The sequence below is a fragment of the Alligator mississippiensis genome, chromosome 7 (assembly GCF_030867095.1).
Source record: "Alligator mississippiensis isolate rAllMis1 chromosome 7, rAllMis1, whole genome shotgun sequence".
NCBI lineage: Eukaryota > Metazoa > Chordata > Crocodylia > Alligatoridae > Alligator > Alligator mississippiensis.
The window spans coordinates 45,609,265-45,629,840 of NC_081830.1; the positions used below are offsets into that span (position 1 = coordinate 45,609,265).

A 20,576-nucleotide genomic window follows, 5' to 3' on the forward strand; every position below is an offset into this window, starting at 1 on the left:
ACATAATATCCATATGCTCACGACTAAAAATAGAGAAACCTAGGTAGAAAGACGACTGACATCTTCTTCCCAAAATGTGAAATCTCTGGATTTCCAAGTTCTACTGGTCCAGTGAATGTGAATCTAGGTATTGCTCCCAAAACCTTCTCTTGTGCACTGTCTTTATGCACTGCTGTTAAATAACCACATAAGAACTTGAGGACTCTCTAATCCAATTTGTGTGGCATTTTGCAGTGCAAGCAAAGGCCCCTGTAAAACCTCCAGTAAAATGTGTGTGGAAAAGGGGTGTTTCCTTATAGTCATATATTAATTGCATATATGAATTGCTACTGGGCATAGAGTTCAGGATGTACAGTAGAGTGGACACATACACATTAGGACTGGAATAGGAGACAGCTGTAAAGGTGTGGCAGGGGTTTAAGAGACTGTAGAAAAACTTGCTTATCTGTGACAGTTGTTATACTTGTAATAATGATAGGACAACAGTGATTAAAAGCACAGGAAGTAGTGGTGTTTCAGAAGCAGCACATGTCATTGTCAGTCTGCAAGGTGTTTATAAATATGTCTTTTGTTTTGGGTCTATGCTTGGGTAAGCTTTTACAAATGGAAAATCACACAACCGCTTTGTGTAAGGAACACAAGCACAGTGGATCCGATCCTTCAAAAGCCACTTGTCCTCTGCTGTTTCTGCCTTCACTGGGAATTAATGGTGCTCACTGGCTTGCAGTATTTTGGTCTAAATTACTATAGATTATCAATGCACTGTCAGTATATGCACACAATGGTCTGTTTTAAATTTTTAATATATTAATTGCAATAATATTATTATCAGTGTAACATGGACTTACAACTGTCAATTCAGTATTATACTCTGCTCTTCCCTCAGTACCAGAATACAGATAATTTGGTATGTCCTAATAAAATTCTAGTTAAAGATTTAATCTTCTGCCTGGTATGAGATTTTACACAATTCCTAGCAGCTGCTTTTAAAAAGAAAAAGAAAGAAGCCATATAGTGTTACCCACTAGCTATTCTGTTCAAAATTAAAAAAACCAAAAACAAAATCAATGTACCAAGCATTGGCTAAAACCCCTAAAAAGAATTGCTCTTTGGCCATGCTATTTTATTAAGCACTATTTTCCCAGATTATTGGTCCACGTCATTGTTTAACTTTTACAAACCCACAGTCTTTCACATCTGCTAGAACAGTTAGAAGTGAAACACTGCTTTGCTGAAGTCGGTGACTTCATTGACTTCAATGGAGCAAGAATTTCACTTTTTATTTTTGAGCCACAAAATACTTTGGATCTGATTCTTTACTAGGATTTTACAGTAAGGCCACTCAGCACTATTTTGACTGTGAAACAGTTTACCTTAAGGCCCCTCTATATGACTATAGTTATGTAAAATGGTCTTGCTGCATATGAGAAATGGGTCTGTTTTTGTACCAAAGAATCTAGTTACATACCTTATCTTTGTGTTACTGAGAAGTTAGGTGTGCATGCATGTATGACCAAGTTCTTTTAATTGTATGTACTTGGAATGATTTTTTTTAAAGAAATAAAATTATCTATATTACAGAAAGAGAACGCTACACAGTTCTAACTTCATGCTGATCTAAATCTGCCCTCTAGATGCTAAGGGTATACTCATGCCCAGCTTTGGTTGCAATTCTGTTCTTCTTTTTTTTTAAAATCTGTATCTGTAGATCAGGTTCACTGCACCTTCTTGAAGACTTGCTTACATGTGGTTCCACATGCTCTTATTTCCTGAAAAGAAAATTACTTGTAAGTGCAGCATTTATACAATATGCAAACACATGTACATTGTCTCCAAAACACTTATTTGACAAGCTTAACTTAAATATTTGATTGGAAATTATAGATTCAAATTAAGGCAGATATATGGAACACTATTTTACTGAATGTATGATGCAACAAGGACCAATATTGTGTATTTGGAAAGCAAGCTAACTATTACTACAGGACTTCAGACACCTAGACATAATGGGCTAAATGTGAGGCCTTGACTGGTGGTGTATTCTCACATTTATGCATGTAGTTATTTAAATCCACTGAAAATGGTAATTTATCTGCTTTGGATGCATAAGTAGCATATTTGCCCCCAATAACCAAGCAGCTGGACAATCAGCTCTACAAGCTGTATTTCATAACCAAGGTTATTTAAAACAAACAAAGAAGACAGGAAAAAAATGCCACAGAGCCATCCATAAATCTGCTCCAAATCGTGACTATACAGAAGAGGGAACCAAAGAGGATGCAATTCTGTGAACAGGACAGGGAATGGAGAACTGGCAGAGCAGCCTACAAGTGAGTTGATAAGTGATATTACAGAAAAAGTTTTTTCTCTCTCTTTTTGGTGGGTGTGGATCTTTGTTGTGTTGGGCAACTAGTGTTGCTTTCTTGATTGTCACTTCATGGTCCATCATTGAAGACAACTTAAAAAAAATCATTTGGTGATCTTGGGGTCAAAGTAAACCTCCAGAGGAGGATTAAGGGAAGAATTATAAAAGATCCAAAGGTTTTGTAGCTGACAGAGTGAAGAAGGCTTGGAGAGTGAGTTCTGGAGGGAACCTTTTGTAGAAATCCTCAGGTGAGCATGACAAAAGAGGAATATTGGTAGTGTGAAGGGAGCAAGCAATATAGAGCAGGGTTGTTAACTGAGGCAGATGGTCTGGAGAGTTGGCATCTGATTTAAAGTTCAGTGGAGTTAGAGTTGCATTTTAACCTGTTTTACTTTATGGGTTTGAGAACTGTTTTACTTTGAAAGGGGTCTCATGAGTGTTCCACTTGCACTAATAAAATATGTCACTAGTAGGGTGTGAATTGAACTCTGAGAGGGGTGGTGTTTTTTTCCTGTGTGGGAAAAGTGACCATCAGTTGGATCCATGGTGGTAGATAAGCACCCTGGCTATAGCAGGGTGTATGGGTTGTAATAAGCAATGAGGCATGTATAAAATTATACTAAAGTTAAAGACAAGTAAATAGTGAAGAATTGGAGATGCCTGAAGGAAAAGGAAAGGTAATTTTTATTTAATTATAAATAAAATGTATTAAATTTTTTATTTAATTATAAAGGGGAGAACACTCACATGGAGACAGCCCAGCCAGGGACAGCCCGGTAAATGAAAGAGTCAATGAGACTACTGAAAGGGGGATGAGGGTTATTTGTGTAGTACACTCTGATTTGGGATTGATTAGGACAGTACCCTAGATAGGAATTCACCCTAGATGGAGTCTATGGGAGTCTTGTCATTGACTTTTCCCTTCATATGTAGGGCCTTAATTGTGCATGGTACTCTGCAGGGGTGAACTTCTGCTCCTGAGTAGAACAACACTGAAATAAGTTGATACCTCTACATATTCAAAGGGGTAGGATTGCATAAAAGAGCTTGGAAAATGTGGGCTAAGACCTAGAAACATGAGAATCTATTTCAGAATCATTAAGGAAGTAGCATCAACGATTTCATATTGATAAAAAATGGAAACTGTAACTCTAGTACCAGTTGTTTATGATGCTGTCTGTAGTACTTCCCACATTAAGTCTAGAAAAGACAGCTATAAAAGTAAATACCAGATGAGATAAATGGCCGTTCTTCCATGACTACCACTGTATGAGTTAAACCTCAGAAATACAATTCCAGTTTCTGGCAATGTGCTCTGGAGAAGATCCTGTAAGCTACAACCCTATAAGATAGACTTCAGTAGTGGGGAAAAGTATTAGGAAAACCTCCTGTAGGACAGAACAGAGCCCCACTACAGTCTCCTCAGTACAGTTAAAACCTCTAGCTTGATTTCAAAAGGGGAGGTTTTTGAGAAAGTTGATAAAGCAATCTGAGGAACTGGGAGATAGTTGACAGGCCAGCACCACACAAAAGACTAATCTAGGTCAGTCAGCTTACTGGAGTGAGCTGCTGAGATTTTAAAATGTACTAGTAAAAGGAAGCAGTTCAGTATGAATGAAAGCACTTGAACTGCAAGTGCCAGTTTTGGGACTCATTTTTTCCCATATAGATATATATAACCAAGCAGTAAGGTTATGAAATCTGCTGCTGATTTATAAAAAGAAATAAATAAAAACATGATAGAAGCAGTCAATACAAAATAAGAGTAATACAATTTGAGAGGAAGTGAGAATGGCTAGGAAAGTATCTGTTTCAAGTCACTGTAGCAAAATAGAATCTGAAGAGAAGAAAAAAAAAACCCAGACCAGGAAATGGAGAGGGAAATCAGTAGATGATAACTACTCAAGCCCATCGTATAACACTCAACACTGCAGAACTGTGCAAAGGATTAAATTAAACATTTGGACCACTGTATAAAGGTCAATTGAATCCTAGAATTATCAGAATGGGCACATCTACATATGCACTTCAGTGTGCATTAGCTTATTTTAATTAGCACATTTTAATTAATTATTTTTATTAGCACATTAAAGCATCACAAAAAAGTGCTCTTTAGCTAATACACATTAAAATAGGCAAATGTGCCTTTTTCAAGTACCTTACAATTTAGTACCTTACAATGGAGGTACTAAATTTAATGCGCATTACCTAAAGTACATTATTGAATGTGTAGACACACCCAGTACCTAATATTTGATGGTGAAGGCATCAAAGGACTTCCTAATATCTAGAGATCCAGTGATCTGAGTTGTGCAAAATCATTACAGAAAATTGAATTTTAAACTTTTTCTACTACATGGTCAATGGAGACTGGATCTCAGTGGGCATGTCTACATAAGACACTTAATGAGAATTAGACTAATTCTACTGCATATTAGCGTGACTGGCAAAGACTGCTAATATGCTAATGCACAGTAGTTTGAGTCTAATACGCATTATGTCACTCAAAAAGCATTCATCTGTGCTAATGCGTAGTAGCACCAATTTATGGCACATTAAGTAAGTACTGTTATTACAGGTACTAAACTTAATGCACCATAATTACAGCTCATCGATGAACATGTAGATGCACCCAGTAAAGTCTCCAAATGGAGTAAATAGGATGCCTTCTTAAGTTAATGAAATGCACAAGATGATAAATATGGGAGGGTGGGCCATTAGAAGCCTTTAGGTATGATATAGTGGGTGAAGTGGCACATGCTACCATGCTGACCTGGAAGCAGCAATATAGGTCACATGTTTATTTTGATTCTGTCCCTCCCCATCAATGGAGCTGGAGAGCTTTTTTTAGGGCTGTCAAACAATTAAAAAAATTGATTATGATTAGTTGTGATTTTAATCACACAGCTAAAAACTCGATTATGTGCAGAAAAACTCAAAATTATACAGGTACTTTGTATGATTGGGGGGGTAGGTGTGAGGTGTGTGTGGAGGGGGGATTTTGTGAAGGTATGGGGGCATGTGTGGGGTTTGGAGCCTGGGGAGGGGGGACCCCCTCATACTGTGGCAGGATGTGGGGTACTGTGGATCAGTAGTGAGGGGCAACAGCAGGGCTGGGGGGACTGTGGCTTGGGAGTGAGGGACAGGGCATGGGCATATCTTTGCCTTCCACCTCCACAATCATATTACCACCCCCCACACAGGTGTCCTCTTTTTTGAAACTAGAAAAATGGTAACCATACAAGAATGCTACCTGGCAGTGTGTAGAGCAGCACCCAGCAGGTAAGTCAGTGGAGGGGAAGGAGTTGGGGAGGGGGGCAGATCAAGGCCTCTATGGTGAGGGAGGGGCAGGGGCTGGGGTGAATGGGACCCCAGGGCCAGGGCAGGGAGCAGGATGGACCAGAGGTACGGGGGGGGTGGCTCCCTGCCACTGCATACACCGCTGGGTGGGCATGGGGGGCACATGCACCCCAGATTTGTGTATGGGGTGGAGGAAGGCTGCCTGCTGCAGGCTGGGGCTCTGCATCCGGCTGCCTTTGCCATGGGAGCCACATGCTGGCTGTACTGTGTCGCCTTGTTTGGCTGATGGGAGGGGGCACAACGTGGCATTGCATAGCTCTCAGGGCAAAGGCAGCAGGGTGCAGAGCCCCAGCCCACAGCAGGAAGCCCACCTCTGCCCCATGAAGAAATATGGGGGGCACATGCCCTCCATGCCTTCCCCAGGGGTGTGCGCAGCAGCAGGGAGCTGCTCTCTACTCCCTGCCCCTGGATGAGCCTTGAGCCTCCCATGGCTCTACCTCATGACCCAACCTGGCCCCGGGGGCTCATTCACCCCAGCTCCTTCCCCAGCTCCTGCCCCTTCCCCTCCTCCTCCACAAACTTACCTGCTGGATGCTACTTGACATGCCACCAGGCTACATTTCTGGCTGTGGGTGCTGTGGGGGAAGGGGGTGTGTGTCCTGCCTTCCTGTGGCAACAGCTCAGAGCCTGTGCCCTGGCTGCCCTGTGGCTCCTCTGTACTGCCACCACTGCCCTGCTGGGTAGGCTGGAGGCAGCAGTGACAGTGGTGGAGAGGAGCCTGGGCGTGGGCTCCAAAACTATATGCATGATTAATATGTTTAAAAAATTAACACTTTAATTGGTTCTTGCATTAATCACACACATTTAATACTGATTAATTGTCAGCCTGACTTTTGATGTATACTGTAAAGAAAAAAGGCAGGAAGCTAAGGAGTCTGTGGGATTTAAGAACATAGTTAAATGCTTTGAACAGGATAGGATTGTCTACATACAGAAGATTAATCATACACTTCAGTTCTTTGCTAAATAGTTCTACATTGGCATTCTGGTTCAGTAAAGAACTGGGCTGATGATGAGGTCAGCTGATCCATGACTGTATAGATTGCACTGTAGGCAAATGGTATGTGGTCATTTGGGATGGTGTATCCAAGGGAGCCAAATGCTAGATATGTCAGTCCCATGTGTGTGGTTGGAAAACAACTGCCATGCCTTTCTGATTTTAACTTGTTGGGCTGTGAGATTTAGGATAGACCCATGGCCTTTACCTTTTTGACAATCAGATGGCTCTGGCTGTGATCATAAAGAGCTTCAAGGTTATTGTGCCACTGATAGATACTTACCATCCTAAATATTGAGTGCATTTACTAGTGAATGGGAAAAGAGGTTTGATTTGATTCCTTCAGTAGGAAAAGTACCTTTTATCAGGACTGACATGATACTGATGATAGTATGAATAGCTCTCTGGGAAAAATCTGTTATAAACTTACTTTAGGTGCTGTTAACTAGGAAAGATGAAAATAATGGCCAGAATGACATTTTAAAAACTAAATTGCTCTCTTTCACTTTCTAGGCTGTAATTCATGCTGGCCTATAATTATTTAAAAAGAATAATGGTATATTTTCCCCCTATGGGTTGTTGGATATAGAATTTCATCAGTCTCCAAGCAGTTTATTTCACCAAGCATATGAAGGACATTCTTTTAAATGTCTTTGTCTGTGTAAACATTTCAAACCAATATATCAGAGCAGACAGCCAACACAAAGATTGTCTGAATTTAGAATTCTGTTCTTTATATATGGGGGCACAAAAGAACAATGGCACCATATGAAATTATTGCTTTAGAAGCAAGTCGAGTACAACACCAATACTTAATTATGCCACAGTATGCCAAGATAACCTGCAGCAAGCTGTGTGCTATTACATTTTTCCATTTGAATAAATAATGAAAAATATGATGACATTCAGAACATGTTACATGATCTTACCAGGTGCAGTTCATTTCCTTCGATCCACTGGGTCCAACCCCGACCTTCTTTTTCTCCTTTCTGTACACAAAAAAGCTTATCTCCATCCCAGCTCACAGTGGTCTGGTAAAATAGATACATTTTCAACATTACAGTAGCATTGAACTTCATTTGTTACACTTATGTAAAGTCATTGCCTTTAAATTAGGGCTTTGATGCAGTAGAATAGATGTTCTCATCGTTATACCCCATAACTAAGAATAAGTCTTGTACAGTATTTTAGGGTCTTGAATGTGATCAAGACTGATTACTGACTGAACAGATTGCTGCCACTTTGATAGTCTTGGAAACAAAGTTTGGGTGTTTGAATATTTCTTACTTCTTCATAGTTGCAAGAATTCCAAATGAAATAACAAGAGCTATTACTTTTAGAAATCTGTTTAATTTGAGTTTTACTGCAAATACTTTTTATATGATTTCTGCACAAAGACATTCAGTTTTAATAGGGAGGTGCATTATGTCCACATGCAAATGCTTCCAATTTTTGCCTCTCAGAGAGGTCTCACATCCATGAGTTCCTTCCACTAGTGTTTCAGGCTCATTTATATGTTTGTAAATAGGCCTGAAAACTTGATGTTCCCCTTCTTTCTTCCACTGCATGACCCCCTCAGTCCTAAGGAATAAGGAATTACTACGCAGCTCTAAAAAGTTTAGAAGCCATATTCACTATGAACTGTCAAAGATGGAGAAAATGTTTACTTTTACTGGAATTAAATGAAAAAAATATATGCATCTATCTCAGTTTTAAAGAAAAAAAAGTCAGCCTACATTTGTTAAGGTCAGGAGTTGAACGCAGAATTGGTTTTAAGTACTCCACATCCCTATTCTTTTTCTTTTTCTTCTTTTTTAAAAAATATGTGTATGTTACAAACAATTAATTCTTAAATGATAACCATAATAGCCGCCATCTATAATCGGGTACAGCAGGCTGTCTCTACCCAGGGGAAACTTTAGACTAAATAGGCATGAAAAATGAACTGCTAGAAAGAGGGCTAGGGTAGATAATCACAGGTAGTATACGTTGTCTGCGTGCACTGTACGGGGTCTCTGAAGACATACAATTCAAATGTCCTTGTTCAAAGTTTCTCTTTTTTTTTTTTATGGTGCATTTAAAACTTTTTATGCATCTAGCCTCTGAAATAAGCCATACTGAACCTACTAGCACATCACACTCCTTTTACTGTTTAATATATTTTTATCTGACTGAAATGTCTTTAATATTTTCATGTGCAACATTTTTTCATGGAGTCTATATCTTGAAATGTATTTAATTCCATGCATGCTTCAGTCATTCAATCCAGGAGTAGAAACAACAACTGATGACTTAATTCACAAATAACAGCTAGTCAAAGGGCTTTAAACTAGATGGCAGGGGGATGGGGAAATGCTAACTGGGGCTTACCCGGAGACCAATATACAGGAAAGCTCCATCAACAATGAAACCAAGCAAGCCACTCTTATGGGAGCTAAGAAAACAGCTCCCCTTCAATACAACAGGCAGCCAGTGACCTCAATAGAAGGACTTAGGTACCTGTACACCAATGCCAGAAGCATGGGGAACAAGCAGGAGGGAACTACTCCTCCTGCTTTCCACTGGGCACTACAATCTAGTAGAGATCACAGAGACCTGATGGGACTCCTCTCATGACTGGAATATAGCCATAAAGGGCTACATCCTTTACAGAAGGCATCGGGTAGGGAAGAGAGGTGGGGGTGTTGCCCTCTATGTGAAGGGGCAGTACACCCCTCCCTACAGGCCAATGTTAGCCCCAAAAAAGAACAGCTTGAAACCCTCTGGGTCAAGCTCCAGGGGAGGTATGGCAAGAGAGACCTGACTGTAGGTGTATACTACAGGCTGCCTAACCAAGAGAAGTAACTTGATTTAGTGTTCGCCTATGAACTAACAGAGGCTGCGTGTGCATTGGACATGGCTGTCATGGGTGACTTCAACTACCCAGACATCTCCTGGGAGGAATGCTCGGCTAGCTCAGATCAATTATGATCTTTCCTGAACAGCACTGAACAGCTTTCCTTGACTCGGGAGGTGCACAGGGCAACTAGAGGCAATGCAGTTTTTGACATGGTCCTGGCCAAAGGGAATGACCTGGTGACCAACTTAAACATAGAGGGCAGCCTAGGCGATAGTCACCATGAAATCATTACATTCGTGATCCATTCCAAGGTTGACAAAACAGATACCAAGCTCAAAGTCCTATACTTCAAAAACGCAAATTTTAATAAGCTCAGGTCAGTAGTAGAGAATGCCTTGAGAGACCAAGGACCACAGGTAAAGGAAGCACGAGAAGAATGGTCATTCCTTAAGGATACAACCCTTAAGGCTCAGAGAAAATCCATTCCCGTATGGAGAAAAAGTAGCAGAAGGGTCAAAAAACCCTCTTGACTGAGCAGGGAAGTTGCAGCCCACCTATAGAAAAAGAAAGAGGCGTACAAACAATGGAAGCTTGGGACAGCCTCCAAGGAAGACTACTTGACAGGGGCCTGCACTTGTAGAAGACAGATTAAGCAAGCTAAGGTAGAAACCAAACTAAAACTGGGTACAAGAACCAAGGACAACAAGAAGTCCTTCTTTAGATACATAGGGAGTAAAAGAAAAACTAATGAGAGTGTGGGGCCGCTGCTCAATGCCTCAGAATACCTGGTCACTACCACTTGGGAAAAACAGAGCTCCTAAATGACTACTTTGCCTGGGTTTTTCCTAAGACCAAGGGGAACAACACGCCAGGTAGGGCACAGAACAAGCAGGGCGGGGTTGACACCATTCCCACCATTGCTGTAGAACTGGTGCACAATCAATTAGAGAAATTAGATGTATATAAAACAGCAGGACTGGATGAACTCCACCCAAGAGTGCTGCAAAAGTTGGCCGAAGTAATTGCAGAGTCTCTGGCAAAAGTCTTTAAAAAATCATGGGCCCCTGGAGAAATCCCAGAGGACTGGAAGAGGGTCAGTGTTGTACCCATCTTCAAGAAGACCCAGGAAACTACAGGCCAATTAGATTAACTTCTATTCCAGGGAAAATCCTAGAATCATTCATTGAAGAGGCTATGTGTGACAAACTTGCAGAAGGCATGATACTGAATGACAGGCAGCACGGCTTCATCGTGGGCAGGTCTTGTCTGACTAACCTCATTTCTTTCTATGATCAGGTGACTCGTCACCTGGATGAGAGAAAGGCAGTTGACATCATATACCTTGACTACCAGGTCAAATACCTTTGAGCTGGTATCCCACGAGGTACTGATCAGAAAACTGGAAGATATTGGGCTCAACTGTGGGTCCCTCAAGTGGGTGCGAAACTGGTTGTGGGGTAGGACATAGAGTCCAAATGAATGGATCAGTGTCATCCTGGCAAGATGTGGGCAGTGGCGTACACCAGGGGTCGGTACTTGGCCCAGTGCTGTTCAATATCTTCATCAACTACCTGGATGAGGGGCTGAAAAGCCCATTGGCCAAGTTTACGCCAATGAGCGTCTGAAAAGCCCAGTGGCCAAGATATGGGGTTGTACGGACACACCCGCAGATAGGCTGCAGATACAAGCAGACCTAGACAGGCTAGCATGTTGGGCAGAATGGAATCAGATGAGGTTCAACATGGAGAAATGAAAAGTGCTGCATCTGGGTAGGAGGAACCCCCAGGACACCTACACGCTGGACATCGCTAACCTGACCAGAACTACAAATGAAAGGGATCTGGGGGTAACAACAGACCCCAGCATGAATATAAGCCGGCAATGCGACGCAGTAGCCGCTAGGGCCAATAAAACTCTGGCATGCATCAATCGATGCATCTCCAGTAAAGCCAAAGAAGAGATTCTCCCACTTTACTCAACATTGGTGCGGCCGCAGCTGGAGTATTGCATCTGGTTCTGAGCACTGCACTTCAAGGACGTGTTAAAGCTCGAGAGGGTCCAGAAAAGGGCCACCCATATGATCAGGTACTTGTATGGTAAGCCACATGAGGAGAGGCTGAGGGATCTTGGACTCTTCAACCTAAAGAAAAGAAGTCTGAGAGGGGACCTGATTGCGGCTTACTGCTATATCAGGGGCTGTTCACCAGGGCACCCTGGGGGAAAACTAGAAACAACAGCTACAAACTCATGGAAGATAGTTTCAGGTTGAACATTAGGAAAAACTTCTTTACAACTAGGGTGTTCAGACTATGGAACAAGCTCCCCACGGAGGTGGTGCAATCATCTACCCTAGAGGTCTTCAAGAGAAGACTGGATAGTCACCTGGCTGGGGTCATCTGACCCCAGATGTCTTTCCTGCTTATGCAGGGGGCTGGACCCAATGATCCTTCAGGGTCCCTTCCAGCCCTATGATTCTGTGATTCTAAAGTGAATAGTTCCCCAACAATTCATAGTGTGAAACAAGTTGACAAAACTGATTAACAATTCTGAAAAAAGCATACATCTAAAAAAGAACCTTTTATGTACAGATTGTTCCTGAATACCGAAGGCTAAATTTATAAAATAAATTATTCTCTGTATATACTTTGCCTAGATAGTGTTAATCATTGGAGGCAAACTAATACCATGCTCAGCCTGGTTCTGGTTTGTTTTTACAGCAGAGCATGCCAGTAATAGTCTTTAAATCTACTCTACAAATCAGTGGAGTTTTGTAGGCCGCCTCTACACATGCATGACAGGAAACACGATTGTGGGATCACACACTAGATCCCATCGTGCCTTATTGCTGAAGGCCTGCTATATGGACCCAGTGTTTCCAGCTGTGGGACTCTGGGTCCTGGCAGCTTGTAGGGTGCTGGGACCCAGAGACTGCAGCTGCTGGGGCTGAGACCCAGCGGTTATGGGTCTCTCGGCTCCGGCTGGGCAAAGTGTACCCAAGTGTCTGGGAGCCCACAACTGATGGGGCTTCCAGACACGGGGGACAGAGGGGAGACCCTGCTACACATGCAAATGAGATCACTAGCAACCTGCTATAAAGTCAGTACACATTTTCTACTGTGTACGGTCTCACTTCATAGCTGGTTGAATCCTTTAATCGTGTGATGAATACTTTACATGTGTAGCTGGCCTCAAGGGGCATTTTTACACATGCTTTGAAAAGCACCCAGCACTGCATCATTTGCAGTTGTGTAAGTGGCAAAATGCATGTCAGCGCGCAGAAAATGGTATGATCCGCTTTTGAACTAAAACGCATAGAAGGTGTTGTAGTTCAAAAGCACACTGCTGCCATTTTCTCCATGCTGATGCACATTTTGCCACTTGCACATGGCGCTGCATTGCTTGCAGTTGTAAATTAGACTCAATGAATCGAGACTGCTCCAACACACCATATCTCTGGTGCGTCCAGGCACAAAAATGTATGTGTATAAATGCCCAACGTAATTGTATAATTAGACATTTAATTGTACAATACCTGTAAAATATAGAGGGGCCCATAGATATCAAGTTAGTGTGAAATCAGAATCTGATTATCCAATACTCAAATTGACAATAAGCATTTTTTATGTATTGTTGCCTAAATTCTAAAATGTGCAGCAGTTTTTTTTACCCAGAATTCTCAGCTGCCATCTTTTGCTTTTGGAAGCATGTATATATGTGTGCACTTAAGCATAAATTAGGTGGAAATTAGGAAAACAAAGGGTGGGGAAGGGAAGCAGGGAAACGAGGGGGAAATAATGCCAAGGTAAATAAGGGAAACTCGCTGTATTTGAGGTTGCCAAGGTAGAAAAGAGGCAGTCTGTGAAAAGGTAAATAGCTTGAAATTAGGAAGACAAAGGGTAGAAAAGGAGGGGATGGGAGGAAGTGGGGGGAAAAAGAAAAGTATAAATGGTAAGGTCAGCCAGGTACCTAGTGAATAAGATGTCAGGTGGGTTATAATGTGTCGTAAATACAATTTCTATATTGAGTCCAAGATTTTTTGTATCCAATAGATTTATGAAGTAAAGTTCATAGGTTCATCTACGAAAGGTGTTTTGTAAATTTTGTAAATGTGAGGATTAGAACTGAGAGATTGGAGAGGGAGTGACTGTCTTGTGAGAAGTGTGCACCCACAGGTAATTGGGTATTTTTGTCTTTGATAGATTTTTGGTGTGCATTGATTCCAGTACACAGTTGTTGTTTGGTTTCTTCTACATATTTTCCATCAGGGCATTTGGTGAACTGGATGAGATATACAGTAAAAGCTTTGTTATCTGGCATGATGGGGTAAGCCAGGTGCCGGTTATAAAAATTCCAGTTACCTGATGGCAGGGGGTTTTCAGTTGGATGCAGAGCGGGAGGCACGTGGAGCAGTGGTAGCACAGGGTGGTGGGGGCAGTGATTTCCCCCCCCCCCCCCCCCCCACCACGTGTGAGCTTTTCCCCTCTCCCTCTCTGCGTCCGGCCAGCCGACTGGGAATTCTGGTTAATAGAGTGTTCCAGTTACTTAAAGGCTGATTAACACAGCTTTTACTGTGTAACATTTTCTGGAGGTGCAGGTGTAAGAATCTCCAGAAATGTTATATATTATAGGCACAAGCCTGTTGAGTCTCTAGGTTAGGGTCAGAGGAGAGAGCAACAAGGATGATGTTGTGGTGTGGGTCTGCTATAGGCCACCAGACCAAGAGGACGTGGTAGATGCGGCTTTCTTCAAACATTTAGTGGAAGTTTCCCAATCGCAGGCCCTGGTTCTCATGGGGGACTTTAGTCACCCTGACATCTGCTGGGAGGGCAATACAGCAGTGCGCCATTTTTTGGAGAAAGCAGCCAACTGGAGCACCATGCTCTTCTTGACCTACTGCTCACAAGCAGAAGAATTGGTGGGAAATGAAGTAGTGGATGGCAACTTAGGCAGGAGTGACCACAAGATGATTGAGTTCAGGATGCTGAGGAAAGGAAGGATGGAGAACAGCAGAGTAAGGACCCTGGACTTTAGAAAAGTAGACTTTGACTCTCTCAGGGAACTCATGGGCAGGATCCCCTGGGAAGCCAGTGTGAGTGGAAGAGGAGTCCAGGAGAGCCAGCTGTACTTTTAAAGAAGCCTTACTGAGACTGCAGGAACAAATCATCCTGATGTGCAGGAAGACCAGCTTGGCTTAGCAGGGAACTCTTCAGTAAACTAAATCACAAAAAGGAAGCCTTATAAGAAGTGGAAACTTGGGCAAATAACTAGGGATGAATATAAAACCACTGCCTGGGCATGCAGGGATGAAGTCAGGAAGGCCGAAGTGCAACTGGAGTTGCAGCTAGCAAGGGATGTGAAGGGGGACAAGAAGGGTTTCTACAAGTATGTCAGTAGCAAGAGGAGGATCAGGGAAAGTGTGGGTCCCTTACTGAATGGGGGAGGCAACGTTGTAACAGGATGCAGAAAAGGCTGAAGTGCTCAATGCCTCATTTTGCCTCAGTCTTCACAGGCAATGTCAGCTTCTAGGCTACTGTACCAGGCAGCAAAGTTTGTGGAGGAGGTGAGCAGCCCACAGTGGTGAAAGAACAAGTTAGGGACTAATTAGAAAACCTGAGCATGTACAAGTCTATGGGTGTGGATGGGCTGCACCCAAGGGTGCTGAGGCAGTTGGCTGATGTGATTGCAGGGCCATTGGCCATCATCTTTGAAAATTCATGGTGACCAGGAGTGGTTCTGGATGATTAGAAAAGGGAAACATAGTGCTCACGTCTAAGAAAAGGAAGGAGGATCCAGGAAACTACAAACCAGTCAGCCTCACCTCAGTCCCTGAAAACATCATAGAGCAGATCTTCAAGGAATCCATTTGTAAGCACTTGGAGGAGGAGAAGGTGATTAGGAATAGTCAGCATAGATTCACCAGGGGCAGATCATGCCTGACCAACCTGATTGCCTTCTAAGACAAGGTGACTGGCTCGGTGGATGTGGTGTACCTTCATTTTTAGCAAGGCTTTTGATACAGTCTCCCACAGCATTCTTGCAGGCAAGCTAAGGAAGTACGGGCTGGATGAATGGGCTGGAAGGTGGACTGAAAACTGGCTGGAGCATCGGGATCAGAGAATACTAATCAATGGCTTGATGTCTTGTCAGCCAATTTTAAGTGGAGTGTCCCAGGGGTCAGTTCTAGGGCCAGTTTTGTTCAGTGTCTTCATCATCTACCTGGAAGATGGCATAAAGTGTGCTCTCAGCAAGTTAGCAGATGACACCAAGCTGGTGGGGAGTGGTAGATACACGGGAGTGTAGGGCTAGGACTCGGAGTGAGCTAGACAAATTGGAAGATTGGGCTAAAAGAAATCTCATGATGTTCAACAAGGACAAATGCAAAGTCCTGCACGTTGTACTAATGCATGGGATTATTCTGTCCTGGCTGGGGGCTAATTGGTTGGGCTCTGCAGGAAAGGACCTGGAGGTTATAGTGGACAACAAGCTGAATATGAGCCAATAGTGTGCTCTTGTTACTAAGAAAGCTAACGGCAGACTGGGCTGCATTGGTGGTGTTAGTTGGTCAAGGTACACTTTAGCTTCTTTCATTCCTTGGAGATCTCAGAACAGCAGAGACTTGCTATGCCTGAAGAAGGGTGCTTGTGCCCAAAAGCTTGCAAAGAACTTTTTTCTAACTACTCAGTTTGTCTAATAAGACATCACGTCTATCCAAAGAAGCTCACCTCCCTATGTCCTTAGACCAACATGGCTACAACCAAAAACCTTGCAATCTTTTTAGGAAATATTTTTGTTATTTTTTTTTTTTAAAGACCAGACTCTTGTTTCTGATATAACAGAAAATGGACTGAGAAAATACTAGTGAGAACTAGTGAACAGTTCCCTTTTAACCTAAATGGAATAGGGCAATAGTTTTGGGATACAGGAACCTGAGTTTTGTTTCCCTTGATGCATGCAGTTTAGTTGGTGACTGGTGTATGAATACTGTTAATGCTATATTTTTCCAGTTATGGTTTAGCGGCTGTCACTAAAAAGCTATTATTTACCAACAGTTAACATGTAGTAAGTAGTATGTAGTGTGAATTTGAAAATAGAATATATTGAAAATGGACATAACAGTGACATCTCAGAAAGTACTGCTCTGGGCTGTTCATATGTACTGCCTTTTTCATCGTGTATGTGAACAGCAATCATCTCTTTCCAGGTTAGATCAGAATTTTTCCAGTAGTACATGTTCTTGTAGGAGTTAGGCACCATAATGGCTAGATTATTGAGAAAAGTTCTTCCTTGTTATGATGTAGAGGAAACTCTGATTAATGCCCTAATTTATATGGCAAAAACACTTTTCCTGAAGTCAGTTAGACTTTTATGGACTGAAGACTTATGAGAAATCTTAAACACTTAATAAAATTTGCTACGGTATTGGGTGCTGTGTCTTTAATAGTCACACCAGCAATGCTCTGAGTGGGCATAGAGACTGAATTCGTGCCCCTTCCTCTTTAGTCCATCTGCATCAGCATGTTACTTGAGGAACTGCCATTTCAGATGTTTACTGCATAATGCCATCTGGTGGATGCCACATATACATAGCAGAAAATACTGCAAGAGGAAATAGGCTAGATATGAAACCAGGAAGTTTGTAACTGCTGAGATTTTTAATACTCTATCATCTGGGACTCATCATGTAATATCTTTTCAGGACTGAAACAAGACTCCCTGCTTCCTTGAGAATCCTCTACTACTTATGGGGCAGACTTCAGTCTCTGTTCTTGTAAACTTGGCATTTTCCATGTGATTGTGACATCTTAAAAAAATATGCTTTGAAGAAGAACAAATAGTATAAAAGATTCTACTAAAGCAGAAGTGCTGCACTTAAAACATAATGCTGAGTACATTATAGACATTTTAGTATAGTTTAATCTTAAGCTAGCTGGGGGAAAAAGTATTCAGTCCTATTATGATTCACATGTTTGGGAGGAAGCAGTAGAAAGGGCCCTGCTGGAGTCTACTTTGTGAGATAAACACTCTTCTTTCTACACTAGAAACTTAATTATTCTTTGTATAACTGGAATATTTGTTCAGTGACTCCTGGCTGGGAGCTGCACTGTTATTCTAAGAATGTAATTTAGCTTTTCAGGTTCGTAACTGCTAGAGCCGCTTCTACTTTAAATAGAGAATGAGCCTTCTATATCTTCCCTACCACTTTTCATTTGCTTAAAATATACTCATTTAATTTATTGTAAACATTAACCAAGGCAAAGACCATTGACAACAGAAGGGAAAGATAATTGCCTGCAAAAGAAGAGCAGGCAAGAGAGAGATGCACACGGCAGGCCCACAGAATTGCCTAGCAGGCAACATGTGTACACCTGAGGATAACACCTGTCTTGAAAATTGTACAAGACTGACTTTTTAATTTTAGTCTTGCAGTTTTTCCTTCTTTTGGCAGCTCCTGAAAAGGAACAGAAAGGACAAAAGAGCTTGGTACACTGAGATAACTAAGCCTTAGGTCATTTTAAGAGGTATTGTGTAGTACTTAGAGCAGATTTCTAAGCCAGGACTGCTTTCTTATTTCTGATACTGTCACTTGCTTGCAGTGTGACTTTGGGCTAGTCACTGCTGGTCACATCTGGACTGGTAAACTAATCGCCTAAACAGGATTTAGGTGGAATTAGGCACCTAAATTGTAGAATGATAGGGCTGGAAGGAATGTCAAGGGATCATCTAATCCAGATTCTGCTCAAGGCAGGAGCATCCATGTCTAAATCACTTTAGCCAAGAGTTTGTGTAATCTGCATTTAAAGCCTTCCAGTGACAGTGATTCCACAGTCTCCAGGCAATTTGTTCCAGTGATTTTGATTGCTCTCATAGTTAGCAAGTTCTTCCTAATATCCAATCCAAACTTCCCGAGTTTCAGTTTCAGTTCTGTTGCGTGTGGTCACAGAGAATAATTGATTGCCATCCTCTTTTAAAAGTCTTTGAATACAAAAATGGTTGTTATCAAATGCCCCTTAATCTTTCTCTTCTCCAAGTCAAATAATCCCCTAAATTCCAACCTTTCCTTGTATGTCATGTTGTCTAGCCCTCTTTTCATTTTTGTTGTTCTTTTTGTTTGTTTGTTTTTAAACTTGAGTTTATCCACAACTTCCTTGAAGTACAGTGCCCAACCCTGGACATCATACTCCAGATAAGGCCTCACCAGTGCTGAGCAAAGTGGAAGATTTACTTCCTCTGACTTGCATACAATATTTCTGTTTATGAATCCAGCTGTGCTATTACCTTTTCTTTTTTTCCTCCAACAATATTTTGCTGTTGACTCTTCTGTAGTTGTAGTTAGCTCTAACCCCCAGGTCCCTAAAAGTGACCCAGAATAACCATGGTCCAGGATCCACTAAACCATTAGTTATTTAATTATTTTTATGCTTGCATTTTGAACTGCAAAGGATCTTTAAGTCTCTAACTTCCACCTAAGCGAAGCCAGGGGAGACAAAGGAAGGAGCCTGACTGAAATCTAGTGGTTGGAGCACTTAACTAGGAGAAGCAAGTCCCAACTCCAATGATGGGCTGTTGTAAAATGCATAAACAGCCCTGGGAACAGTGACTGGAACCCAGGAAGACTTTCCCCTCCCCTTGATCGCCCAGAGAGTTGCAAGGACAGGAGGACATAAGAGAAACTGAATCAGGATCTACTTTAGTTTATGCCATAAATCCTAACAAGACTGTCTATGTTGGTTCATGTCGCCCCTCCTTCATTCACAGCCTAGAACTTCTAACACCTGTTCATGCCTTTGGCTCCTATTTAGTATGGGAACTACTCTGTAAAGCTTCCCATAATGAATTATTCATCTATAATATTAAAATTTCCTTTTTTGGTGTAATAAAACCTCTAATTTTCTATATGCAAGTTACAAAAAAGTGGTTTCAAATACTGTTAATTTACTTTTTAAATATTGATGTAATAGCTGAGCACTTTGAAGTGGGGTCCTTCAAAAAATGTAATTATTGTACTCTATCCACTGGCAATTGGTCTGTATCCCTGACATTATCAGAAAGAAACAATGAAGTCTAAATGTTTAGACAGCCAATGCATTTATATTTTTTCAACCTTGTTTTGTCTTGTATGATGGAGATGAGCAGTGTGGTGTCACTGGCTTTCTTGGGTTCAAATATCTTAATTTTGCTTTGGTGTTTAAATCACCAGCAAAACATTTGATTCTTATCAGCTCTGGTGCTGTGAGCTCTAAGGCTTAAATAGATATGCAGAGGAACACCATCTTTCTAAAAGTGGGTCCAAATTAAATTTAGAACAGTAGTAACACTGTTTTCCAATGTGAGATGATGCACATTTATTAAATAGAACATTTAGTAAATACAAAACAAATCTTTTGACTATCTTTTTTGCATTTCCCCTGGTAGTAACAACACTAGAATAGTGTTGTAGGCATTACAGCAGAGGTTACTTCTAACTTTCACTGATAAGCTGTATTGACCCAAGTTAGAAATATTGGCTTCCATGATTTACTCATATTCATGAGAGGAACTGTTTTATCAGAAAACTATATATTCTTCTGTGGGCCCTAAAAGCAAAAACCTTTGATGCTAGCTGTGTGGAATGTTTCCCATTATACTATCTCTCCTCTGCTTGCAGATATGTTGTAGTATACAGTCAAAAGCTGTTTGCATATTTTACTGATTAATGAAAGACAAGAACAATAATTATTTAATCGAACTTTCTTTTTCTTGGTCAAGAACAATAATGAACTTTTAAGTAGAATTTTACATTATATCTAAAAATAGGAATTGTAGCTACTACCTTTCATCAACAATTTATTGATTTCCCTTCTATTAGGGCAGTGGTTCTCAACCTTTTTAGACTCAAGGCACTCCTTGGATAATGCCAGCTTTTAGTTTTCACTGTTTTTTGACTATGGAAAAAATAATAGAGCAAATCTTCTGTTGCAAAGAACTCAGAAAGACCACAGCAGGGCAGAATGTTTTTAACACTATGAATTCTTATT

The 20,576-nt window shown here is 41.4% G+C and overlaps 1 protein-coding gene across 1 annotated transcript in view; it reads right to left on the reverse strand.

Moving 5' to 3' along the window:
- Positions 1-785: 785 nt before the first annotated feature.
- RBP1 (retinol binding protein 1) overlaps positions 786-20,576 on the reverse strand; it is a 34,256-nt gene continuing 14,465 nt past the window's right edge. Inside the window, exons 3-4 of the mRNA XM_006257984.4 lie at positions 7,652-7,753; positions 786-1,769 (exon numbers count right to left, since the gene is read on the reverse strand). Of these exons, the coding sequence (XP_006258046.1) occupies positions 1,716-1,769; positions 7,652-7,753 (156 nt within the window). The 3' untranslated portion in view covers positions 786-1,715. The remainder of the gene's footprint in view (positions 1,770-7,651; positions 7,754-20,576) is intronic.